General features: G+C 52.7%; 1 protein-coding gene across 2 annotated transcripts; it reads left to right on the plus strand.

Moving 5' to 3' along the window:
* The first annotated feature begins 1,489 nt into the window (after positions 1–1,489).
* YWHAG (tyrosine 3-monooxygenase/tryptophan 5-monooxygenase activation protein gamma) lies at positions 1,490–21,539 on the plus strand. Of its 2 annotated transcripts, none has more exons than XM_059829246.1 (2): positions 1,490–1,740; positions 20,839–21,539. In XM_059829246.1, the coding sequence occupies exons 1-2, from the start codon at positions 1,645–1,647 to the stop codon at positions 21,484–21,486; spliced, it is 744 nt and encodes a 247-aa protein (XP_059685229.1). In that variant the 5' UTR covers positions 1,490–1,644; the 3' UTR covers positions 21,487–21,539. The 2 variants fall into 2 exon arrangements, with proteins under 2 accessions (XP_059685229.1, XP_059685228.1); XM_059829245.1 differs by having other exon boundaries at positions 1,490–1,731; positions 20,830–21,539.
* Positions 21,540–26,155: the final 4,616 nt, after the last annotated feature.

Raw genomic sequence — 26,155 nt, forward strand, 5'->3', positions numbered from 1 at the left:
CTGGGTTGTGAGTGGGTCTGGTTCATGAGTGGGTCTGGGCTGTGAGTGGGCCCAGGCTGTGTGTGGGTCTGGGTCGTGAGTGGGTCTGGGTCGTGAGTGGGCCTAGGCCATGAGTGGGCCTGGGCTGTGAGTGGGCCGGGGTTGGGAGTGGGTCCAGACTGTGAGTGGGTGCAAGCTGTAAGTGGGCCTGGGCTGAGAGTGGGTCCAGGCTGTGTGTGGGTCTGGGTTGTGAGTGGGTCCAGGCTGTGTGTGGGTCTGGGTTGTGAGTGGGTCCAGGCTGTGTGTGGGTCTGGGTTGTGAGTCCTACGCCATGAGTGGGTCCAGGCTGTGATGGGGCCCAGGCTGCAAGTGGGTCCAGGCTGTGTGTGGGTCTGGGTTGTGAGTGGGTCCAGGCTGTGTGTGGGTCTGGGTCGTGAGTGGGCCTAGACCATGAGTGGGCCCGGGCTGTGAGTGGGCCTGGGCTGAGAGTGGGTCTGGGCCATGAGTGGGTCCAAGCTGTGATGGGGCCCAGGCTGCAAGTGGGTCCAGGCTGTGTGTGGCATGGGTCCAAGCTGTGAAGGGGCCCGGGTTGTGAGTGGGTCCAGGCCGTGAGTGGGTCCAGGCCGTGAGTGGGCCCAGACCATGAGTGGGCCCAGGCTGTGAGTGGGCCCAGGCCGTGAGCAGGCCGGGGCCATGAGTGGGTCCAGGCCATGAGTGGGTCCAGACCATGAGTGGGTCCAGGCCGTGAGTGGGCCCAGACCATGAGTGGGCCCAGACCATGAGTGGGCCCAGGCCGTGAGTGGGTCCAGGCCGTGAGCAGTCCGGGGCCATGAGTGGGTCCAGGCCGTGAGTGGGTCCAGACGATGAGTGGGCCCAGGCCGTGAGTAGGTCCAGGCCGTGAGCGGGCCGGGGCCATGAGTGGGCCCAGACCATGAGTGGGCCCAGGCCGTGAGTAGGTCCAGGCCGTGAGTGGGCCCAGACCGTGAGTGGGCCCAGGCCGTGAGTGGGCCCAGGCCATGAGTGGGTCCAGACCGTGAGTGGGCCCAGGCCGTGAGTGGGCCCAGGCCGCGAGTGACTCGCCGTGGGTCGCGCAGCAGCCCTGAGCCCCACACGGGTGCAGGCAGCGGCCTCCCCGCCGCTCGAGGCCTACCCCGCCAGGGAAGCCCCGTCCCCCCGCCCCGCGGGCCGCTCCCGGTGAATCAGCACGGGCAGCCGGCGGGACCCCGCGGGCGGGGCGGGGCGGGACCCCGGCGGGGCAGAGCGAGGCCGCGAGGCCGGGGGCGGGGCGGAGGGGGGGGGGCGGTGTGGCGCTGACGCGCGGGGCACGACGGGAGATGGAGTCCTCGGGGGGGTGCGGCGGGAACCGCCGCACCCCCCCGAGGACTCCATCTCCCGTCGTGCCCCGCGCGGGGGTGGCAGGCGGCGGGGCGGAGCGGGGCGGGGCGGGCGCAGGGGGGTTGTGGTGGCCCGCGGCGCGCGCACAGCACCGGGTGCAGCCGCCGCCGTCGCCTCAGCCGCAGCAGCGCCAGGAGCCGCCGCCCGCCCGCCCTCCTTCCTTCCTTCCTTCCTTCCTTCCTTCCTTCCTCCTCCCGTCGCCGCCCTTCCTCGTCCTCCTCCTCCTCCCGGAGCCCGCAGCCTCCTTGCCCTTCCCCCGGCCCCGCGAAGATGGTGGACCGCGAGCAGCTGGTGCAGAAGGCCCGGCTGGCCGAGCAAGCCGAGCGATACGACGACATGGCGGCCGCCATGAAGAACGTGAGTCCCGTTCCGTGTCCGTCGTCCTTCCCTCCCTCACCCCGCCCTGCCGGGCCCCGGGGGCGCGGGTCCGCGCTCCCTTTGCCCTCCCCTTCGGTGGGTGATGGGCCGGGGCCGGGTTGGGCTGGGGGGGGGGGGCCGCGCCGCGGGGGTGTGCGGGCCCCGGCCCCTCAACCGCCCCCTCGCCCTCCCTCCGTGCGGCTCCGGTCCTTGTGCTGCCCCCGACACCCCCCGCCGGGTCCCGCTCCTTCGCCTTTCCCCGCCCAGGGACACCCTGCTCTCTCCCGACCCCCATCCCCTGCCCTAGAGCCCCCCACGCATCCTTTCCCCTGTTCTTCAGCCCCCACCCAGCCCCACACATCTTCTGCCCTAGACCCCCCCCACCCTGCCCCATACATCCTTTCCGCTGCCCTAGAGCTCCCACGCATTGCCTCCCCTGTTGCCCCCCATACATCCTCTCCCCTATCCTGCTGCCCCCCACTCTGCCCCACACACCCTCTCCCCTGCCCTAGAGCCCCCACCCTACTCCACGCATCACCTCTCTGCCCCATCCCTTCTCTCCCCCCACACCAGGCCCCCCACCCTGCCCCACGCATCCTCCAACGTGCCCCCATCCCCACCGCCGCTCCCCACCCTGCCCCAGCGCGGGGGGCAGAGGAGCCAGCCCTGGGGTGCGGTGCTGCCCGAGGGGTCACACTGGCTCGGGGGGCTGCCAAGCCCCGTGGGGCGAGGCTGCGGGGAGCCCTCCTGGGGGGGGCGGGGGGTTGCATGGACATCTCTCCCCACTGCTGAAATACCCCCCCACCGCTCCCGTGCATCCCTTCCCGCGTGCGGTCGGCAAGGCTGGTGCGTGCTCGTGACCCCAAAGATCGGGAGCCCTTTCGCTGCCAAAGCTCTTATTTTTACTGCACTTGGTTGGAGATTTATGAATTGAGTCATGTTGTATTCATTTCACGCTCTTAAAATAAAGACTCTGCATATAGCAGGCTGATCTGATTTGTGACACTGAACGCTCCCCTTCAATACTGACATTTTGACAATATAAGAAGGGAAAAAAAACCATATCTCTGATCTGATCTTGCAAACAAAGCAATCGTGGGAGGCAGGATCAAGTCATTCCAGAAGATTCTGCATTTGTCATATTGCAGAGAGGCTAGACTGGGTGGAGGGAGGGAGGGGGTGCTTTAAAGGGGAAAACTGTTCTTTATGTTTGTGTTCTTAGTCAGGTCTGAACCTTTGCGAGGAGCTGGGGTGTCCTCCCTGGCTGATGAAAAGTGAATGCTGATCTAGGAATGTCGCAGTCTTCCGTGGGTGCAGCTCTGTTTGCCCATATTGCACCATTTTGTCAATAACCTTGCATTTATCAAACAGACAAAACTGTCACAGCCTGAGAACGGGGAGGGAGGAGATGTCTTATCAAGAAATTAAATACAGATAATCGGAACAAGATATTATCATATTAAACCAACTGGGCTGTTCCTCTGCTCCACTGGCTTTTATACCATTTTCTGATAATGGCATCTATTCATTTTAAAGCAAAGCCTGCTGTGTGAGCAGATCCTACAGCTCATTTCCTACGGATAATACAGCCGCTATGACAAAGCCAACAGGGATACGCCTGGGACGCACAGCCGTGTTGCAGTATTCCCGCCGGGCGAATTTCCCTAGCCTGCAGACCCGGGGTCGGTGTTTAAACCGAAGGTGGTGTTAGAGATTATATATACGTTTTTTCCTTTTAGTCCTCACTGGCCCTGGTGAAACAGTAACCCAGGCTAATGCCGCTTATCAGTTGCTGTAGTTCGGTCGTAAGAAAATGATTCACAGCGGGAGTGCTGACGCCTTCCGCGACAGCAAACAAAAGGCAGAGCTTTGTTCTTCATTTCTGCACGACGCTGCCCAAACTCTGGCGTGGTCGGTCCGGCGGTGATGGGCATGTCACACTCGGTTATCCCTATCACCGTCCTGTGTGCTGCCCAGCCCCCAGCCCCGGTTGTGCAGGAGGCTGATGACCTCGCACTCATTTCCGTAGCAACGCCTAGTGATGTCATATGCGATGGTCCAAGCTGCAATGCACCCAGGTGGTAGCAGAGAGCATGCGGGCTGCGTCTAGCTAAGGTGATGCAGAAGCGTTCCCGTGGTCGTCGCCGTTTTGTCTCCTGCCCTCTAAAGCTAGCTGTCTGCTGGCTTCCTTAACACCGTGCTGAGAAATGCCAGACTGTTTTCCTTAACATCCTGGCATGGTAATGGTGTGCATAAAAGAGGTTCGTTTTCCTGCAGCTTGATCTCACCGTTGCGTTTTGACGGTCGCCTCACAGGTGGTGACATGGCAGCCGGGCATGTCACCCAGCAAGCCTCAGCCCTGCCTGCTTGGGAGCCTGTGCTGAATGGCCATTTTAATGGTTTAAAATGGAAACGGTGTACTGGGGCTCTTATTGTCTGCTGATTCACCCAGCGCTGTTTGCTACAGTGATGTACTGGATCACAATAGTTTCTTCCAAATAATACTATATATATAAAATAAGTTCTAGCTCCTTCCTTGCTGCAAGTGCCAGCCACCAGCGTCCCTAATTGGTACGTGCAGTCGCATTGCTGCTGCAGGAGCAGCGCTGCTCCTTCAGCCTCTGAATGTGGCAGGTTTACCGTGGTGTCTCGGTAAAACACAGCGGACGGTCCCCTCACCTACCGGAGAGAGCAGAAGGTGATGCCGCACCTGGGAAGGGTGCAGGGCTGGGCCCGTCAGCCCAAGGGGCGGCTGTGTGACCTTGGTCATCTCCCTTGTCACCTCAGCGCTGTCTGGGGGTACAGTCAGCCCTGTAATGTGTTGGAGAGCAGGAAAGCTCCCCGCTGGTCCCCAAGGTGGTGGCTGTGCCCACTGGCCATCAGGCAGGTGTTGGGCTTGGGCTTGCCCCTCCCAAGCAGCATCAGCAGTTTCCTTCCTAGCTCCCTGCCCTCGCTGGGGGTTCCTGCCCGTGGTGCCTGTGGTTGGAGCGAGCTGCCTTTTTGTCTGGTTCAGCTCCACGAAGAGTTTACCGTCCGATCCAGCGCCAGGACTCTAGATCAATATCCATTAGCCGGGCAGTGGCAATGCTGCTGGAGGCTTTTTGGAGGTGGAGCCCTGCCAAGCCCCTGGCGGGTGCTGCCTGGGGAGCAGAGCACATATCTCCCTGTAGATCTTCAGGGTGGGGGGAAATACACAGGTGAACAAGTGAGATGATTGCAATAACTTTTGCAGGAAATAAGTCACCTAAAAAGAGTGGGAGGAGGATTACTACATTGCACCTACATACCATGTGGGTATGGGACCATATGGCAGAGTCCTTGAGCCCGCTGGAAGGTCCCCTGTGAGGGGAACACCTGGCTGCTTGACTTTGGGGACCCAGCCTCTGCAGCGGGGCTGTGGCTGTGCTGTGCATGAGGACCATCAGCTGCGGTGGTGTTGGGTGTGGAGGAGTGAATGGTGGAGATGCTGGAAAGCACACAGCTGCTGCCCGAGCTTTAGACACAACTGGCTCTTGGCGCAGTAAATGGCCGTTGTGGGTGGAGGAGGAGAGCGAGTGTGGGAAACCGCAGGTCTTCCCTGGCATGGGGTATGTGGGCTTCTGCCATGTTGCTCACCAGCCCGGCAGGCTATCGTCCTCCACGTCCAGTGACCAGGTTGGCACAGATAGCGGGGCTTCATGCAGATAGCGGGCTCGCCCTTGGAAAGAGGGGGAGTAACACAAATCCCTCCTATCTGGAGAGTCCCAGGGGAGTGGAGCAGGGATGATTAGCTGCTTTCTGCTTCACAGCGTAGACGAGACAAAAGGGTGAGGTGGAAAGGCTTCTCCAGGAGGAGTGCTGGGCAGGCCATCTGTGATGGGCAAGGAGTGCGAGCTGCTGTAGTAGCACTTCCCAGGAGGGCTGGGGAAGGCTTTGGAGAAATCATTTTCAGTGCTGAGGTGGAGAGGGTATGTTGGCATCTAATGACTGCATCGATGCTCTTGTCGCCGCCCCTTGTGCAGGCGTCTTGAATGCTGCTCAGCCTCGTGGTGCCTCCCGGACCACTGCAGCATGGGGCTGCATGGCTGCGTGCTTTCTGACCTGTTCTTACACGCAGAGGAGCAGTCTCTCACCCATTAGCAGTGAGGGCTTGCTCAGACCTGAGTGATGGTGGTGGGGGTCTGAGATAGCATGACTCAGGAGCAGGGAGCACGGGTTCCTTCCCGGAGGTCCGCAGGGTCAGGGTAGGATGGCTGCTGTCAGGAGCTGCCGTCCTGCCGTGCTTCCGACCTTGTAACGGTTCACGGCGTGGGTTGTCTCTGCGTAAATCAGCCTCAGGATCTTGTAGTGGTAGGCTGAGTTGCACATCCACACTTAACCCGCAGACAGGTAGCAGCATGCCCTGTACATGAGTATAGTGGGCACTGCACACATTAACTGTATTAACTGGTGAGTCTTCAGCAGCTCAAGCTCTTAGAAATTCCCCTTTAAGCTCCTGGTAAGTCTTTATCTGTGAGCTTTAGGAAAAGCCACTGACTTGTGAGACCATGCTGGCTTTCTCTCAGTTGGCCAAGTGTAACAGCCAGGTGTGGATTTGATTAGAAATAGCTCTTTTTTAACTAAACAGAAGTGATATTGAGACTGTGATGGAGAATATAGCTGTTGAATCCTTTGCAGATGTCTGAGGTACATGGAAATAGTAAAGTTCTTGGGCAAGGGCTCTCCAAAAGCCCTTAGATCTAGCCCTAGATGGTGGCTAGCACTGGAAGTACAAAAAGGTTGGTGGGAGTTGTCTTGCTTTCCACCCCCCTACCCCTTTCTTGTGCTGCTTCTTGTGGTTAAAGATGGCTGGCTCACAGGAGACTTTTTTTTGAACACCAAATAAGCTTCATAATATGTATGGACAAGCCCTATCTGCCCAAGCTTTGTTCACCAGCTGATCCCAAAGTTGCTCTCTGGAATAGACTCTTTGGGCACTGGTGATGTGAACTTGGGTTTGCTAGAAGCTACAGGAACAGCAGTTTAAGGGCAACCACAGAACTTCAGCTCCAAAAGTGTTTTCTGAATTGAAAATTCCTGCACCTCTGGAACATATGCACCCTGTTCTTGGCTTGTCTCATCTGAACAGGATGATGTTGTTTGGCATCCTCTTAGCAGTTCTCACGAGTGTGCTGGATGGTGCTTGCAAGAGAAGTGAGGGCTCTCCGGATAATTGTGTTGTATCCCTCTGTCTCCTCTGCTTCCTACTGCTGAGTGACGGCTGGCACTACCCATGGCCATTCTCTGGGATCTGGATTGTGATCAGGGGGAGATGAGGACCGTACTTCTTCCTCACCTTCTGTGGCTGGTAGAAGAAAGATTTTCCTTAATTTGAGGATCCCCATCATATTTTTTCCTCTGCCCCACCTCTTCTGCACTGGACCACTTCATTTTAAGCTGTTTTCATTCTTGTGTCTGGGCCAACAGCATTAGCGCTGGTCAGGAGCATGGTCAACTTGGCTTTCTGGGTAGGAATAAGAAGTCTCAGCCTCCCAGAGCTTAAGATCAGGGAGGTGGAATAAAAGCAACCTGATGGACCCCAGTAGCCCATGGGGAGGCCTGGGCTGGACCAGGGTTTTGTTCCCAGGCTGGTGGGTGATGCCAAGCCCCTTCACAAGCTCAAGTACAAGGATTTTCAGAGCCTGGTATTTCACTGCACCACTCCATACTGGGGTGTCAGGTGCTTGAAAGAAGCACAGTTAGGACTAAGATGGAGAAAGATATCCATGTGCACAGGATGGTGCGTAGAGGGAGGACTCCAGCTGTACCAGCAAGCTGCTCTTCTGCCTCCCACTGAAATGCTGGGTTGGGATGGTTCATGCCGTTCAGGTGGGTTTAAGCTGTGCCGATGAAAGGAGACTGCAAGGGCAAAAAGCACGTGGTGGGAGCTTTGTCAGCTTGAGTGGTCAGGGGCCTCTGGTATCGTTGTACTGGTGAGCAGTCACTTAACCTTGGATACAGTCTTCTGTCTTAAATCTCTAAAGAATTTGTGCACCCTTGGGTTCAGTAAATGCTCTGGGACAACACGAGTGAACACATGCCAGCTGGCCTGTCTGGGTGTTGTGGAACTGCAGATTTGGGTAGGGTGAGGCATTAAGCGTGCGTATCTTCATGCCACAAAGCATCAGAAAAGATGAGATACGCTTGTCGCGTTTACCATTTTGATTGATGCATACCTGTAGTTAAAATTGATCTATTAGTTGTCACTCTTGAGGATATGAGAAGAAACATGTCTTGGGGTGCAGCTGATGGAGCAGGGGCTGGGAGAGGAGCGTGGTAGCCATGACTTTACGTCTGGAGAAACCTCCATGGACAGTGATGCATCTGGCAGGGTATAATGCATGCACTCTACAACTGAACTCTTCAGCTTCTATTTTGAACAGCTTCATGCCAAGTAAACCATGTGCAAACAAATGCGTAGAAAGTTGTGTGCAAGGGTACATATTTAGGAAAAATAAACGGTCCAAGTTTCTAACTGCCAATGCTTGAGTAACAAGCTGCTTCTTGGGAGGTGGCTTTGTCTGAGCTCAGACATGTCCTTGAATGCAGAGCACTGCTGGACTCGTTGGTGCTGCTTCTCTCCCTTGGCAGAGGCGAGTAGCGTGTTGAGACCTCAATACCAGTCTGGCAGGGAAGAGCAAAAAGGACTGTCAGACTAGAGCTAGCTGCTCAGTGTATCCCAGCCAGACACTAGGCTCTTCAGAGGCAGGTGTAGAGGAAGAGGGGGTTGGAAAATACCTACGGTCAGATCTGAGGGAGCCTTTCCTCAGTAGGGTTGGTGTCTGGGGCATTTAGGACTCTGCAGATCTGAAGCTGCCTTCTGCTTTTCTGCCCCGTTCAACCTCCTGACCTCTGACTGCCAGTGAAACATGAATGCATACCGGAATAACTGCAGTACAAAGCACAGTGAAACAGGATTTGCCTGGCTTCCCAAGCATTTCTCCATTGACAGTCTTGATAGGATACAGGCATCATCTTCCACTTCACCGTGGCAAAGCTGCAATGCAGGGCTTCGGTTGTCTCTGGATAGCTGATGCACCCTTGATGCTTCCAGGTGTTCTTCTAAGCTTCAGTGCTCTGCAGGTCAAGATAGCTTTTTTCCAAAGCTAATGCTGTTACGAGTATTTTTGTGCTAACTGGTTTGGAGACGGCTTAGAACTTCTTTCCTTTGCTGTCCAGGCCTTCGTTATTTCTTTCTGGAAGGCTGAAAGCCTTAACCAACTTCTGTTCTTTACTGGAAAGGTAACTAATCTAGCTTGTTCTTGGCTGAAGTCTCCCTCCCTCCTATTAGATTCACGTGACTGCAGACAAATGGCAACCTGATGTCTGGAAAGCAAAAATTCATGAAAACAGTAGCAAGTATTTACTCGATTCGTTTCTGCAAGCAATGGTCACCACTGGAAAGTGATAGCTTGGAAACCCATTTTAGCACCTGCTAAAACAAAGGGGAGGTAGCTGTGAATTTGTTGCTGTACCGGTGAAGATACGGTGGTTTTGTCTTTCAACCTCTGCAACCTTCAGCTTGACTTCAGGATGCTGTTCAGATAAATAGCCATGGCTGGTTTCACACTGGTGGTAGTTAGATAAAATGCTCTGCCGTGACTGCTGGCTACCAGGCTCTGCCTGTGCTCCTGCTGGTGCAGCTTTTAGTCTTTGCAGGTGGGGGAACTCTTCTTCCCTCGAGGAGACAAAATGTCTTTGTGGGATCCCAGGCCACGGCTTGCACAGTGCTGTGTGAATGTACTGTGCATTTACACGTGGGTGGTGGAGGACCCTGCAAGACGAGTGAGGCTGCAAGGGAGCACGGCTGTGCTCTCCTGTGCAGGATACGGGCAGTGCAGCGGCATTGCTGAGGTCCCTCCAGGTCTCTGCTTCTGCCTCCTCCCACTTTCCCCCCTCCAAAGCAGAGCAAGCTTTGAGCAGCTGTGGAGGACTTTGCAAATCTGCACTTGGTCTGGAGCAAGCAGGAAAGGGGAAGGATATGGACCCGCGACCAGCTGGCTGTGGGGTTCGTATAATTTGGTGGTGTGTCATCTCCTCGTCTGGGCACGGCCAGTGCTGTCATAGCCAGCTTTCTCTTGTTCGTTCCCCTGGCTGCTTGATCTAATGAGCAAAGTACCTCCTCCCATCCTAAAATGAAGGAAAACAGTGACAAAAGGACTTTCTTTCTGCTCTTTATTTCTTTAAGAGGCCTGACTCCTTTCTCCAGAGTCCAGACGTCAAAATGTTGGATTCCTACCCATGGCTCTGGGTGAGGAGCCTGCCTTGGGGAGGAGCTCGGCAGCAGGATGGCTTTGTCTGGCTTCTCCGAGTGCACAATGATGGCGAGCCCGAGCTTCCATGTCTCTCCAGACCCTCCGGTGGGCCAGAGCCCCGGGAGCTGCTGGGGCTGGTGGAGCATAGGGTTTGATGTTCACCCAGGAGTCTCACCCTGGTTGCAGTGCTGGTTTGCTTGGTGGGGTCTGGAAATGCTCAGAAATGGTAAATTCTGGAAAACCGAGCTGACATGATGAGGCAGCACTCCTCGGGCTGCAGGAAACACTGATGTGACTGTCTATCGTGTAGCTAGTGAAACAAAAGCCTTTGTCTGCCTATTTAAGTACAAACTTCCCCCAATCTCAGGTTTTTCTCTGCTAACCCAGATTTAGTCACATCTCAGGAATGACCCAGCACATGCTCAATTAATAAACAAAGTATTAAACAAAACTGATTTTTGGTGCAAAACTAGTGATGTAGTGGCCAAGGGCAGTGCATTAGTTAATAGCAGTAGGAGAGTAACTAGAGAACATGTCACTGATGATGGCATGAGATTCCCTTAAAGTGATCCCCAGATTAGGGATTAGAGTACTTAATGTTTTTTCTTCTCTAAAGGAGATGTTAGGATTGAGTCAGCCGATGGGTGTTTGAGGCAGCTCTACTTGGACAAACGCAAGTCTGCAGGGATTCAAAGTACAAAACATTCCTTAATTGCTGGCAAATTCCCTCTGATCTTACTGGATGAGTTGGCTTGCCTGGGATGTATCTTTGCTTATGTACCAGGCGGAGCTTCTTGGCATGTCAGGCTGCTTTTGATTCCTCTCTAAGATGGTTTCAGCAAGGCTCTAGAAAAATACCAGTGAGAAGTCTCAGCTTCAGCGTTAACGAGGCTGCTGATGGACGTGTTGTTTGGACAGTTGTGGTGCTCTGCAGCATAAAGTTTATTAATAGTAGTTGGAGAAGCTGTTGCTGTGCTGTATGCTAACAGATACTCTTAAGAACTGCTGTAGGAGATCTGCACTTGTAAAAGACTAATGCTTAGTATTCAGCAGTGAATGAGAACCTGGGGAAGATTAACAGCCTTTGATTTACACCCAGCTGAGGAAGGCATTGGAGCTTTGCCTGTTTATGCTGTTGGGCTTTGTTATGTGGGATGAATATTTCATTACCTTGAAGTTGGGAGCTTGGCTTCTGTGTTTGGTGGTGTCAAGACGTCGGTGCCCGAGGGGCTCTGTCACCTGTGATGAACTGAGATCAAATCTGTGGTAGTAGTCCCTTGGGCTTCAAAAGAGGGCTGGGAGGAGATAGCTGGAGCCAGGCGAGGGTAGTTAAATCCACAGTCAGATCTAGAATAGTAAAGTGACCCTCCTTGTAATTTAAAATTGGCTGCAGTGCTCCAGAAAGCTGCCAGAGCAAAAACTTGACTTTCTGTTCTGCATGTTCATTTAAGAAATTAAATAAAATTGTCTTTGCTAGAGGTGTGTAACATCAAACCTGAAATCCCTAAAGCAGTGGGAGGGTAAAGTACATCTGGAGGGATAATCACCTTACTTGCTGATGCAGAAATGAAACATATCGTGGAGCTGGCATGCTGGAGTCCACCTGGGTGTTCTGGAAAGTCTCTTGCTTAATCTGGTAAAACACGTTTCAGACACTGCAAGGAACTCTTGGTTCTGCAGACCAAAGGACCTAGAGCAAAAATCTTGGTGGTTTTTTCTATTTCCAGAACCTTACTTTGATGCGCAACAAGCAGGCTTTCCCAAAGTGTTCGGGATAATGACATGAAGTGGTTAAAAACTTATGCCCTAGCTGCAGGGAGTTGTTTGCATGGTTGCAGCTTCTCCCATTTCATCCTCCTGGAGCAGCAGCTTGCCAGCTGCCGTGGCAGCAATGGCTCTGCCATGCAGGAGGAAGCTGTGCAAGCAGCCAAGAATTGCCCAGTTCATCCTGCTCCGGCAGACCTGGGAGCAGGCTCGCTCAGCAGCCAGAACTTGCTCTCAACCTTTGTGTGCTGCCCGTGGCACATTGTCTTTCCTCTCTCTGCTTGGTTCAGCTGAATAGATGTCATGAGTACAGCATAACGCTGTCATTTTTTGAGCCCCTGATTAAGGACAAGCTTCTCGTGTTGGCCTGGCACTTGAAACTCAGCGGAGGATTTGATGATCTGTTGGCAGGGTACTTGCCGCCTGGCAGTGAGGCTGGAGGTGAGCAGGAAAGCACTAATATCTGAGCCAGATTAGTGCTCTTAGAAGCTGTGAGGTAAGTCTTTAAGAAGCTAATGCTGCCAGCAGCACTAAACACCCTCCCCACATGAAACTTGGTTCATTTATCTAGTGTGTCCCTGCTTACATGCTGGAGTCCCTGAAGTCTGTCTAGCTTGGTTTTGTTTTGCTGTAAATTGGAGGGGGGGGGGAGAATTCAGTCTTCCCCTATGTTGACCAAGTCTTAAGACTCTAGAAATGACCAGTGGTCATCCCATGGATGGCTGCTTCAGCTAAAAAGCCTGTGAGTGGATGGACTTTTCTGAAGAAGAATAATGCTTGAATGGGAAAAAAAAATTAAAAAAATCAGGTCTTTAAACTTGTACAGAAATGCTGTTGAGGAAGGAGCTGCAGTTGTTCTTCAAGAGCTTTTCAGAAGAGTCTATACAAATCACTGAATTGTCATTCTCCTTTCAAAAGGATCTACTCTGAGCTCCTAAAACTTTTGGCATGCTCCAGGAGCACATCTGAGCTCTCATGGCAGTGGCGTGCTGTGGCACTGGTCTTCCACATGCTTTGCAGAAAGCTTGGAGAAAAGGCATATCAGCAGGGAACAGACTGGATAATCCGAGGCAGGATTGCTCCCCAGGCTGTTGGGTGACGGAGCAGGGTGGTGATCTTGGGCTGCTGCTGAGGTGCTTGCAGAAACGCAAAAGCAGGCAGATGATGCTTGCCAGCCTGCCATATCTTGGGGAAGGAATAGCTTGGCATCCCTTCTGTTGCTTTGTAGTTAGCAGGCAAAGGTGCTGGTATCCCATCTGCCAGAGATGGTGTGACGAGCCCTGAGTGACAGTCCTCTTAAATGTTGGGACTGATGTGGTTCCACTTGCTGCTTTCTCCATCTGGTGGCAGGAAGGCACTAGACCAAGGGCAATTGATTATTTTTTTTCCCCAAGAGTTTTTAATAGGTACAAGGCAGCTAGCAGCAGCAAGACAGTGAAACAAGTTGTCCTACGACCAGTTTTCATCTTGTTTAATAGCCTGTCTTCCAGTCAGGCTAACAAGAATCAAGGTGTTAATAAGGAAGACAAGAAGAACTTGGGCATGATTCTTTAATGGCTCAGAAAGCAGATGCTAGCTATAGGAGCAGCTCCCTGCTACAAGACTGTGCAATGCTAATTCAGAAATGGTTTGTAGCTCTGCATTGATGCACTTGAAGAGCATACATGATGGCCATGCTGGGATCGTTCCTTCCAGCTGGTTATTGCAATGTGTCTGAGTTGCGGTCTGACAACTCAATAGCCATGGCAGATTGCAAGACCCAATAAATGTGCCTGGAAGCCATGTACGGAAGGCAGGCGGATGTTTGCTCGTGCTTGCCTTATCTCAAAAGCTGCAGAAGAAGCTGGTGAGGCAAATCGATGGTACCATGGTGTTCTGCAGCAGGAAAAACTTGAGCCGTTAGACCAAATGCTGGGACTGCAGCACTGCAGATAAGGGGTGGTGGTACATGAAATGCTGCTACCAAATGCAGAACTGTTCCCACTGGCATTCTCACCTTGGCTCCCTTATGACCTTTTCCGTGCAGGAAAGACCCAAGAAGTTGAAACTGGCTTTTTTTCTACCTGAAATCCATCAGAGCCAGACTGAAACTGGAGCAGATCTGCAGGCTCCAAGGACCGAACCTGTGTGTAGTGTGATGAAATTCACTTTGCCTTAAGTAGTTGTTGAGCTACAGAGCCCAATGAAATGAATGAGCTCTTGGTTTTCACATCTCCCCTTCCAATTTGAAGACTTTGTCTGGGGTGGTTCAAAGTCACTTTAAATAATAAAGGCTGCAGAATGGGATGAAAGCCACTGTTAACTGTAGGAGCATGCGGAAATCCTAATCAGTGTCTAGAGTGCCTAAGTAGCCTTTGAGATCCAGTTATGCTACAAGCAATAAACAATCTTATTCTGCAGACACTGGTCCTTGATGCACTCGGAGCAATTTGAAACATAATGGCAGAACCATCCCATGTGCCTTCAGCTGCTGTCCTGCAATGAGAGCCAGCCCCACCAGCTTAAAAAATGAGAACTAGTATATGATTATTCATACTGAAACAGTCAAAGGAGACAGCAGTGGGGAACTAACTTCTGCCCGCAGCCTGCTTGTGCTTTTCTGGTCTTGTCTGAGATGAGCGGAAGGGCTCGACCTGCAGCTGAAAATCCCCCTGGCCATGCTGAGATAAAACACAAGCAGAGAGGAGAGCGGAGGGGGACAACAAGGAGAGAAGTAGTTATGGTGTGACTTCCACTTGGGAAGTATGACATGGGGGAGGAGGCCAGAGAACAGGGGGAGAAAAAGACCCAAACCGGTGAAATCTGGTAAGATTTTTTAGGTTTAGGTCTAGTTTAACACACGCCTACTTTCTGTCAAAGTAGGACAGTGCTTAAGAAAAGCATCTTTCTGACTGCTGCGATGGTGTCATAGGACAGCTTGCTCTGGAACACACAAGGAGAAGCTGTTCTTGACGAGGTTGTGCGACATCTAGTCGTGACTGTAATCAAGCCACCAAGTAAGGGTGATGATTTAATGTGCTTGAGGGCAGCCATTTCTTCCAAAGCTAGACGTAGAGTGAGATGGGGACAGAAAAACCAGGCAGTCTCTCTGGCACATCACTTCCAAAATGACAGCACTCGGGCTGCTGAAAGCGGTCTGGTGCTTGCAGATGGGTGATGGGGTCCCACCACGGGACAGCGGGGGGAAGGTGGCATGGCTGCAGGTAGTCATGAACATTTATCAGCTGCTGGAGCCTGAAGTGGTTGCAAGCTGGTTGCTCCCCTTGCCCGTGGCTTCAGACCAAGTAAGAATTTCAGTGGTGGGACTTCTGGCCAGAACATTTTTTTTAAAAGCACATTTGCCTTTTAAAAAATAAAACAGGGAAGGGGACCTTCAGGCCAGACCTCAGTGTGACTAACAAGGTGCATGTGAAGGAAAACAAGGCAATTGCTAGGGTTTCTGTTGAGAGATAACATACTTAATTACATGGTGCAGAAGCCATAGATAGAACAGAGGAAATGCAAGTGCTAAGGAGGAGATGGCTGTTGTGTATCCTGGTGGAAGAGGAGCTCTGGTGATGTTCCAAGGCTGTTCTCAGTGGACAGTTTGAGGTCCTCATGGTTGTCTGTCTCTCTCCAGGAAAGTCTGGCTCCTTTGTAGATGTCTGATGTCTGCAGTGCCTTGGGATCTCTTCTAGGCAATCAGAAAGCACAAGTGTTGAGGCTTATAACATGGGTTAAACTGTCAAGCATTGATGGTATTCCCCAGGGAAGAATCTCTGGGTCTGCTCAGCTTGCTCTGCTGTATGCTTTAAGATAAGACATCAAAGCTAGGAAGGAGCCATAAATGGGTGGGCACTTAGTTATAAAACTAAGTGAAAATCCATGTGTATTAGGCTGAACAGGTAAAACTAAATCCAGTGATGGATCTCCACTGCAGCTACTGAAAGGTCCTCAAAAATGATTATTTCATGATGTATTCAGGATTATTACTTCAGACCTACTGAGGCAAGGTGAGAAGTGGAGGATAAGAGTCCTGGAATAAGCCCCATAAGCAAACTAACCTGCCGCTGGCTGGGAGCAAACCTCCCCTGTAGGTCTCAAAAAAGCCTGCTAATTAGGATGCTTCTGGAAAGAAGGTGCAGTAGGAACAACCCTTGGGCTTTTGGAGAGCATGGACCTTGACATTAGGGGCAGGTAAAGTTTTGCATGCTCCCTGGTTTCTCCGCACGAGGCTGAACCTTCCCCTGGCCGCAATGCGATACTTGAGCATGCCGGGAGCCTGCCAGGTTTCGGACAGAGTGCTGAGTCAGAGCTCACGGCTGTAGTAGAGAAATCAGAAGAACCTTCTCCAAGATCGTGCTGCTTCTGAAGAGCTTTGTTGCAGATCAGAGGGCTTTGATTTGTACAAACCTCTGGACGCTCAAGCAGTAGAAACCCTAAACTTCCAGTAGTTTTTGTCCAGTGGGAACTGTTGGACTATCCTTGTGGCTTTAGGGCACTTGAGTCTTGGTGGTGCAGACACTGCACCCTCAAAGGCTGTAGGAACTGGTGAGACTGGAACTTGGCAGCGTCCTCAAGCTTGGTGATGGAGCCTGCCTCCAAGCTAAAGCCTGTTAGTGTAGACAGCTCCTAGCCAAGCCCAGTGTCGACCTGCGCTCCCTGGCTAGGTGTCTTCTCCTCTGCTCCTGCCCTTAGGCAGGGCTTCTGCCGAGCCCAGGGCTGCCTGCCGTGTGAGAAGGGTCTGGCTCCTGGCACGTGTGTCACGTGCTGTGATAGGGCATGGGGCAAGCTCTTGCAAGTAAGACCACTGCCTGCAGACTAGACTTTTTTTTTTTTTAGAATAGCTAAAAGACTTGCATCTATCAAGTTCCCAGCTGCATGAGCATGTGGACTAGCCCTTTGCGCTCGGCTGTTTATGCCACACGCAAGGCTTGACTCCATTTCAGCCGCAAGCATCTCCTGTCCCATATCGTGCCCCCCAATCTACAGGGGCACAAGGGTGAAACGAGGCTTGACAGTTACTGAGATCTGTGGTGCAAGTTGTGCTTTTCTCTGCTGTCAACCAGGGAAGTAAAACTCCAAAATGACTGAGCTTCCCAGAGAGCCGGTAGACTTCCAGCTGGAGGCTGATGGCTTTGTGTTCCTGCCAAGCCCTCTTAATGCCAAATTGAGATTTTTCTTTGGATATTTGAAATCTCTAACTTCATGTAACAGTGCTGGGAATGGCATCAGGTAACCTAATGCTCATAGGGTTGGTCTGTATGTGAGACTGCTGCCCTTCTTAAGGGAGGTGAGACCCCTCCGGGGTCTGACTTAAGAAGGGGGTTCTAGTAATATTAATTTGGATGCTGGAAACAAACATTAGCAAAAATTCTCCAAAAGGGCTTGTAATGTGACCAGCGCAATCTAATGCAGGCCTGATGCAGGATATTGCCTTATTGATGTTACATCAGAGGTGTTCAATGCAATGCTATAAATTAAGTATATCGGAGCTTGCTGTTTAGCATCTGGCGTGATTGAACTCACTTTGTGTTGGTATCCTGCAGTGTAAGGAAAAATCAGCATGTGGTTGGCCAGCACAGGCTTACAGTGAAGGCACAGACCTGCATCCACTTGACAAGTTCCTGCAGCGGTTTCTGGATAGTCTTTTGCTGGAGATATTCGCTTGAACAACGCTGTTGGCACAAGCAGCGCGACAGTGACTGTGCAGTCCCATGCTGGTGTGCAGAGTTTATCACGGCAGAAAACACCAGGCCATCCTTCGGCTGTGCGGTGGGGCAGGCAAGCAGGCAGCAGCGTCTTGGCTGTAGTGCTGGGGCATGGCAGGCAGGTTCTGGGCAGGCCTGGAGGTAGGAGTGTGGGCAGTTCTCAAAGGCAGCTTAACCTGGGATGCATCTTTTCCACCTTCCAGGGACTCTCTGATTAAGGCAGCTAAGCGTACCTTTGCTATCCGGTATCTGGTGTCCTGGGCATCTTGCATTTTCTTCCTAGTGGGAATGCAAGTGCCAGATGGTTCTTCTTTCTTCCTCCCTTGGTTCAGTTGCAAACTGAAATACATGCAGGATTACAGCCTTTTCCCTCCCCACTCCTAGTGCTGAGGGATGTGGTCCCTGTCTCTGGCCATGTTACACCTTTGCATTTCTCTGCAGTGCTGTCTTACTGGCAGCCTGGGTACTGCTAGAAAGGAGTTACATGGTTAACAAGGTTCCCCTTCTGCTTTGAGAAGTTCCCTGCCAGCTCCCTGGAGGAATCGGCTTTCTCCACAGGTATACCTTCCATCTGTCAGCCAGTTTGTTGAAAGGATTTTGACAGGCAACTTTCTTCTGTAATCCTTAATAGCTTCAAATTTAAAATGTTTATGGCAAAGCTAATCCTTCAAAACTCCCTGTAGTTTTAATAAATCTGTCCTCCAGCGAGACTCTTCTGGCGAGAGGAGGTAAATCTACTTCTTTCTGCAGTGATAAATATCTGCAGACTTGGCTGTGGGGCAGCTTTAAAGTCACCTGCTTGGTCCACACTTAAAACTGGTTTCTCCACTCAGAGCATCTCGCTAAAAGCAAGACCTCATGTGGTTATCAACCTTCATAACCAGTGTCAGGTCAGAAAACTGTTGGAGTCACTGAGTCTCTTGTAGTATGGCTGTCGATGTTGGACACTCCATTTACAGCTGAAGGTAAGAGAATAAGTCAGGCTGGGATTTCTGGATGTTTCTAGTCCCAATTCCCTTATTCAAAGCAGGGCAACTTAGATGGGACAAGACCCTGAGTAACCTGATCAAGTTCTGAATATCTCCAAGGATAGACAACCCATAAGCTTAGGGCAGGGGAACACCTTCATGGTGCTCCAGTATCTTTCAAACATGGCTTTAACCTCACAGTATCTTTAATTTATGTTTGCGCAGGTGTCGCTCAGAGGGAAGAATGAATGGAGTCATCTCAAAGTTCTCAAGTCTTGTAAAAATACAGACAACTAGAGACCTCTGAACTTGGAACACAAGGCAGCCTGGAAGCAGCATATAAATGACTTGCTAAGGGTATTTTAGCATGTTGCAGTTGGGCTGTGTGCAGGGCTGAGCCTCTGCCCCAGCCCCTCTGTGGGAAGCAGCATACCACACAAAACCCCTGTGATTAAACAGCTGCCGTTAGCCTCACTGGGAGAGGTGGGACGTGGGTTAGTCCCCTGGCACTGGGAGCTGCTGGATGACCCAGGCATCGCACACCCTACTTACCTTGGGGCGTGAAAGCTGGGAGCTGCCTTGGCATGCTGCCCCGTGCACCTTGTCCTGTATCGGTGGCAGCTGCTGATAGTCACAGGAGACTCTGTCCTCTTTAATGTGACACCCATTTCCCTGGTTCCTCAGCCGTCTTTTACCCTTGACACAGAAGGCAGTTGTGCCTGGCTTGCACAGCAAGACCCTCTTCTGTATGGAGACGGGCTGTTTGCTGCTTCCCCTGCCAGGCTGTAGAACGTCTCGTGCAGCAGCACAGGTCCGCACAATCGCGGGAAGTGGGAGTGGAGGCTCTTCTTGCTGCCTCTGCCTTGAGGAAAGGAGTAGAGGGGGTTCAGATCAGAGACGAGAGTGCTCTGCTTGCTGCGTGGAAAACTAAGGCTTAGCTGTAGCTTGGTTTTGGGAGAAGACATTAGCCAGACCACGGCTGAACAGCCGCAGGGAGAGCTGCAGGCAGGAGTGGATGTTGCTGGAACGAGCAGATCAATAAGGTATAAGCAAGGGTGAGTCATTCCAGGCCACTCGGATGTGGTCCTGGGCTGGAGCATCCTACACCTTCCAGTATGAGCCCTTGGCCTCCTGATCACCACCATAAATGTGGTTATCTAAGCCCAGAACAAACCTTGTCCTTGCAGATGCTTGTGAAAATGACTCAGTATTTGCAGAAGGCTTTCACATCCAAACCATTACCTAATCCTTGTGAGAAGTGACTGCCAAGAGGAGGCTTACAGGTTCCTGTTCCGCTGGTCCGCTTCCCATGCGGCCGTACCCAGGGTGTGTATGTGGTGGGGCGGTGTACCCCCGGGGGAAGGGGACAGCAGCAAATATCCAGGCTCAGAGTGCCACTTGGCAGCTGTAACTATCCCAGCTGAGCAGCGGTATGGAGCAGCCTGGCTGTCACAGCGTCCTGGGCTGCTGCACCCTCTCCAAGGGCGCAGAGACCCACGTACAGGGCACAGCACGGAGACAAGGGGGATGCAAGCCCTTCCCGAGCTGCCTGCCACCCATACGGCAGGGCAGCTGGTGCAGCGGTTGGCCGGCTGCCTTGCCGTTGCTGGAGGTGCTGCCTGGGTGGCTTCAGCCAGCAATGGGTTTGTGGGAGCTGGAATGCGATTATTGCAATATCAAGTGTGACGCTTCCCAGTAACTGAACTGGCCAAGGCGGAGTTTGGCAGCCCGCTTGTGAGATGGCTCTGTGCTCCGTCGTCTCCTTAATCCCTCTGTTGCCGCAGCGCGTGAGGCAGGTAGAAGTGATACTGTGCATTAACGCTGTTATCCTCAATGAAGAAAATCCTGTGTGGGAAGAACATACTCTTACCATGTGAGCTTTTAAGTCCTTATCTGTGCAGATGCCTTAGGCAGCTGTAATTTTAACATCTAACGTATTCTTTAGGCATCTCAGAAGCATGCCCCGTGCTTATGGGAAACGGAAAAGATGAACACCCCGTAGCTATGGTATTGTTAATCCATGCAGCTAGCTCGTAACCCTAGACCGTCTCCACCCTCTTTGCTTTGCTGACCCTCTTGCCTGCATGGCAAAGTCCAACTCTCATCTCGCAGGTGAGGATCCTAGAGGATTTTTCTCATTCTGGAAAACACTGACCTTCTGAGAGATGGAGAATACCTCAAATAAAATCCAACCCACCCCTCTTGCTGGGGGACTGGACCATGCTGTGATTTCCCAGCCGCCTCCCTCTGGGATGGGAGTGGACGCTAGATGACTTTGCGAGCCGGCTGCCTGCTCCTGCCTCTCACTAGAGATGCACGGGAGCACCCGAACACGTGATGGGCACGTCAAATGACTGGGGCTTAACTCAAGTCTCTCTTTTCTCTCTCCCTCTCTCGATGCAGGTGACAGAGCTCAACGAGCCTCTGTCCAACGAAGAGAGGAACCTGTTGTCCGTCGCCTACAAAAACGTGGTGGGGGCACGGCGCTCCTCTTGGCGAGTAATCAGCAGCATCGAGCAGAAGACCTCTGCTGATGGAAACGAGAAGAAGATAGAAATGGTCCGGGCCTACCGTGAGAAGATCGAGAAGGAGTTGGAAGCGGTGTGCCAGGATGTGCTGAGCCTGCTGGACAACTACCTGATCAAGAACTGCAGCGAGACGCAGTACGAGAGCAAAGTCTTCTACCTGAAGATGAAAGGGGACTATTACCGCTACCTGGCCGAAGTGGCCACTGGCGAGAAGAGGGCGACCGTGGTGGAGTCCTCGGAGAAAGCCTATAGCGAAGCCCATGAGATCAGCAAGGAGCACATGCAGCCGACCCACCCCATCCGGCTCGGTCTGGCGCTTAACTACTCGGTTTTCTACTACGAGATCCAGAACGCGCCGGAGCAGGCCTGCCACCTGGCCAAGACGGCCTTCGACGACGCCATTGCCGAGCTGGACACCCTCAACGAGGACTCCTACAAGGACTCAACGCTCATCATGCAGCTCCTCCGCGACAACCTAACGCTCTGGACGAGCGATCAGCAAGACGACGACGGTGGAGAAGGCAACAACTAGACCCCCCCGATGGACTGGCAGCCGCACGCTGATGCTAACTACTGCAGTCTTTATTTTTTTCCCACAAGTGGGGGGGGGGTCAGGGGTGGGGGAGGGAAAGGGAGGGGACACCTTCCCAGGGAGGCCCCCCACAACCTGTCTTTGATTGCCTCGTTGACATTTTTGCCAAAACACCACTAGTGGAAGTCAGGCTGGCTGTGCTGGTATGGAATAGCAGCCTCACTGGCATATGGACTGTTCTGTAGATTATTAATACAAGTGGAGCTGTCTTTAATTTAACTTTATCGCTAGAAATAAAAGGGTTTTAAGATGAATTCGCGTGGATGGAATGGCCCTCGTTTTTAAGGAAAGCAACGCAAAAAAAAAAGGGAGTTCTGTGGTTCCAGTAAGGCTTCATGCATTTGTTTCTTCAGTCCAAGTGCCGTGTGTCCGTGCCATGTCGCGGGGCGTCTCTCTGCAGCGCTCTGCCCGGCAGGGCGTAGCTTAAAATCCCCAAATTGAGAAGGAATTAAAAAAAAATAAAACTAAAGAATTCGGGGCTTGCAAAGCCCCGGGATTTAGGCCATCCAATCTTTTTTGTTGTTGTTGTTAAGATATTTATTAGGGTAGCTTACAGTATTAACACTAAATTGCAGTTTACAGTATTTCTACATTACAGCCATATGACATCAAGCCTTTGATTGTCTGTTTTTTCTTTTGCTAGTTCTTTTGGCTTGCCTTCCTGATCAGTCCTCGCCTGTGGACTGGCTTTAGCTATTCTGTGTCGCCCAAGGCAAGAAGACCGCCCGCCCGAGGAACATCAAAGCTGCTCTAGTTTTTTGGTCAACAGCTTAACAGGTGCTTGGCTAGCGGCTGTTTCAACTATTTTAAGTCCACAGCAAAAGGTTTAAGAACTTAATTAGACAAGGGGGAAGTGTTTAAACTTAAAATGCCACTTAAATAAAAAATAAATAAAAAAAATTAAAAAAAAAAGAGCATTCAGGTCTGTATGTCATGTACTGTGTTTGGTATTTCAAAAGACCATCCTGATTTAAGGTGCCACAGCTGCTTCCTCAGGGATTGCACTGCCATTTCACTCTGCCTGACTTTCTCCCACTGTACCATGAGGTTTGTCAGCAGATCTCCGGCACCCAGGCTCCCTTGTTTGTCACCAGGGAAGCCAGGTGCGTTTTCCTTTCTCCTGGGGAAGCTTGTGGTGTAATGAGTGAACTTCAGGAGCTTAGAAGCTAATTTGGTAGAGAAATCCTCAAGGGAAGAGCTACAATCATAGACATTTCGATCAACCATCGGGAGCCCAGGAACTTAGTTCTCTTCTTCGCAAAATCTTTTCTGAGTCTGTCTGATCTGGCTGGGGGTGGGAGATGGGGCATCTGAGTTGCTTAGCAGGTAATATTTACCCCATTTTTAGTAAATTGTATTATTTTTAATTTTTATTTTTACATCGTTGTTGGAAGTTCACTGCTGTTCTCTGGCTCGCGGAGTGCTGTGCCACGTAGCTTTTCACCTAAAGCTGCACAGTAAGGAAAAATCGCACTCGTGCATTGCTATTTTATCTTTTTTGGAAACAGGCTTTCATTGTCCCTTTCGAGAGTCAGTCTGCCAACAGCGCGTCGTGGTGTTGCACACACGGTACAGCCGCTCCTGCTGTCAGGTTGCACGGGGAGATGTCGCTCCGGCTCTCTCCCCGCAGTCATACGAAGCCACTACCCCAACTCCTCGGGGAGCGAGCGGAGCCGAGGCCGGTGCTCGGCCTCCAGATACTGCCCCAGCGATGCTGGCAAAGCTTTTTTTTTTTGACTGGGATGCCTTCGCACGCAGAGTCTCGCCCAGCCTTGCTCACGGCGAGCGAGCAAGCGCATCCGCTGGGTGTAGGGTGTGCAGCATCCCGCGGCGAGAGGCTCGCGCTGCCGGTACGTGCCGTGGACTGGAAGATTGCTTTAGGCTTTTACCTTCCTTTGATTGACCCTCGTGTCCCATGAGCAGTGTTGTCCCAGCTGTATAATTTGGAAGTGATTTACTGGAATTACAAAACCTATCTCTTTTTTTTTTTTTTTTCTCCTTTTCGGCTTTTGCTCTGGCTGCTTTAGGAAACTTATGCGGGAGAGATGGCACAAGAGGGCTAAAAACAGAGTGGGGGTCAGGGACTTGATTTTTAAGCAGCTTGAATGGTTTCTTTCGTTTTTTAAGAGATGCACTTGCCTATGATACTGTCTCTCCAGTGAAATGATTACTGCTCCATTACTCTATTGATACAATATTGTGCATGCTAGTGTCGTATTTCTATACAGTAGCTTGAAATTTATTAACTTATACTGTAGATGTTATGTATTCCTATGACAAAATAGTCTTCAAAAATTTTTTAAAGTTTTTTAATTTATTTTTTTTCTTTTGGGGGTAAAGTTTGCTCTACCAAATAGTGATCGTAACAAACTGATCTGTTATGGATGTTGCTATAGTGACATGCAATTATATATGATTTTGTTTTTAAAAAGGAAAAAAAAGCAAAAGAAAACACCAGTGTTAGCTTAATCTTAATGTCTGGTGTTCGTCATGGTGAAATTATAACTATTACAGTGTAGGAGAACAATGACTGTGTTCTTTGAATGAGCCTTTGTTTGTGCTTTTTGTCATGTTATGCAGTGAACTATTTTTAAGGTCTAATCAGTGATTATTTTTCCAACTCCGTGTTTCTGTAAGGAATTATTTCACACACGGACCATTCTTAGCAGTTTTTCCTCAGTGATGGAATATCATGAATGTGAGTCATTATGTAGCCGTCGTACATTGAGCAAATAAACTTACAGATCTGACGTCAGCGCTGCTTAATTGTTATCGCCTCTGTCGAGTTTCTGGGGGGCTCTGTGGGCTGGGGGGCTCCCCCTCGCCGTTGGGGCTCGGGAGCCGGGGCAGGCAGCGGAGGCCGGGAGCGAACAGCCTTGTTTCTGCTCACTGGAGGCCGTCTCCCTTCCGCCAGCGCCGAGGGAAGCCGAGATGCCGTGCTCCGCATCCCTGCGGGTTAGCGGTTCACCAGGCTCCCAGCCTTCCCGGGCCAGAGGCGAACGTCCTCCCAGGATGGGGGACCCACGGGGATGGTCCCTGCGTGCTCCCGTGGGAGCGGGGGGGGTGGGTGGGTGTCTCCCCGCCTGCCTCTCTCCCTCCCCAATGGTTTTTCCACTCGAAGCCGCGCGCGGTGACTCACGCTGTAAAAATACTCCCCTCTCCTGGAAACGATAAACCGAAAATGAGCCTTGACTCACGCGCCCTGCGAGGGACCCCAGGGGGGTGCAGGACAGACACCCCCGGGGAAGGGGCTGGGAACAGCCCCCGGGTGATGACAAAGAGGGGCTGGGGGGTCACCGAGCACCCCCCACACGGAGGGAGGGACACCCCCGGGGCAGCACCCCCTCCCAGCACCCGTGCACACTGACAGCCTCCCTCTTGCTAAGGCTGGGGTGGCTTTTTGGGAGGCGAGAGCCACCGTGGGCTTTGCCCTGCGTGGCACCCATGCCCACCCACTCTGGCATGGCCACAGGAGAGGGGAGGGGGCCGGGGATGCCCCCTCTTCCCTTGGAGACATGCTTGGGCTGACAAATCTGGCCGGTGGCCACTGGGCTGCCAGGGATGCAGTGGAAGCAGGACCCGATCCTGCCCAGCTGAGCCTGGCCTGGCACACTCCCAAGCCCGGCGTAGCCCCACATCTCCCCCATCCTGACCCCCTCCTCCCCTCGCTGGCGGGGCTTCAGTTTTCCCACCTGGAGGGGGAAATGGATCCCCCAGGCTGGAGCAGCGCCCGGTGCCCTGGGCATGGCAATGCCGTGGGTGTGCGCGGGTCGGTGTCCCCCGGAGACGCACCGGAGGGGCAGAGAGAGAGGGAAAGAGCATGAGCCAGCAGGCAGGGGCCTCCTCGCCGCTTGTCAGGCAGGATTTAGCCCTAAAAGGGGGTGTTATGTGTCCCTGGGGCTGGGTGCTCTGCAGACACAGGCAGAGGGGCTGGGGAGGGGGGACAGCCCCCGCCTGGCACCCCCAGCCCTGCCTGCAGGGACCTCCCGCTCTCCCCGTCCCCGATGCTGGAGCCTGACAGATGGACGCCCTCCCAGGAGGCATGAGACCTACCAAACTCATCACACCAACCCCTGCTCCAGGTGCTGCAGGGCTGGGCAGAGGGGTTGCTGTTCATCCCCCCCCTCAGCCTGGGCTGCCAGCGGCTGCTGCTCGCTATGGCAACCATCTCCATCGCTCTGGTTGCCGTGGTCACCTATCCCCAAAATGACACACACACGCGGGGGGGCCCCCAAGCACACGGGTGATCCCCGGCAGCAGGAGCTGACCCTGGCCCCAGCCCGGGCATCGTTCCTGAGACCTGCCAAACTCATTGCACCTCAGACTGCTGGGGCAGGGGGGTTGGGGCTCAGGGAGAAGGGGCTCAGGGGGCACACGGAGCCCCCCAGGCTCGGAGAGGGGCCTCACAGCTGTAGGATTCCTCCCAGGTCACCGTCTGACTCCGGGATGACTCAGGGGGGATTAGTGGGATTTGTCGGAGCGGGAACATCGCAGCCACGGGCCCGGGCTCAGCCATGTAGGGCTGGTCCTGCCCGGAGGCACGGGGGCGTGGGGGGCATGGGGCCAGCCGGGGCCGAAAGGCATCGGGACCCAGACCCCCTGCCACATC

The sequence above is a fragment of the Gavia stellata genome, chromosome 25 (assembly GCF_030936135.1).
Source record: "Gavia stellata isolate bGavSte3 chromosome 25, bGavSte3.hap2, whole genome shotgun sequence".
Classification (NCBI taxonomy): domain Eukaryota; kingdom Metazoa; phylum Chordata; class Aves; order Gaviiformes; family Gaviidae; genus Gavia; species Gavia stellata.

Coding starts and splice junctions, on each gene's coding strand:
- YWHAG (XM_059829246.1), top strand. CDS start 1,645: ATGGTGGACCGCGAGCAGCTGGTGCAGAAGGCCCGGCTGGCCGAGCAA. Junction 1,741..20,838: donor CCATGAAGAACGTGAGTCCC/GTTCCGTGTCCG, acceptor CAGGTGACAGAG/CTCAACGAGCCTCTGTCCAA.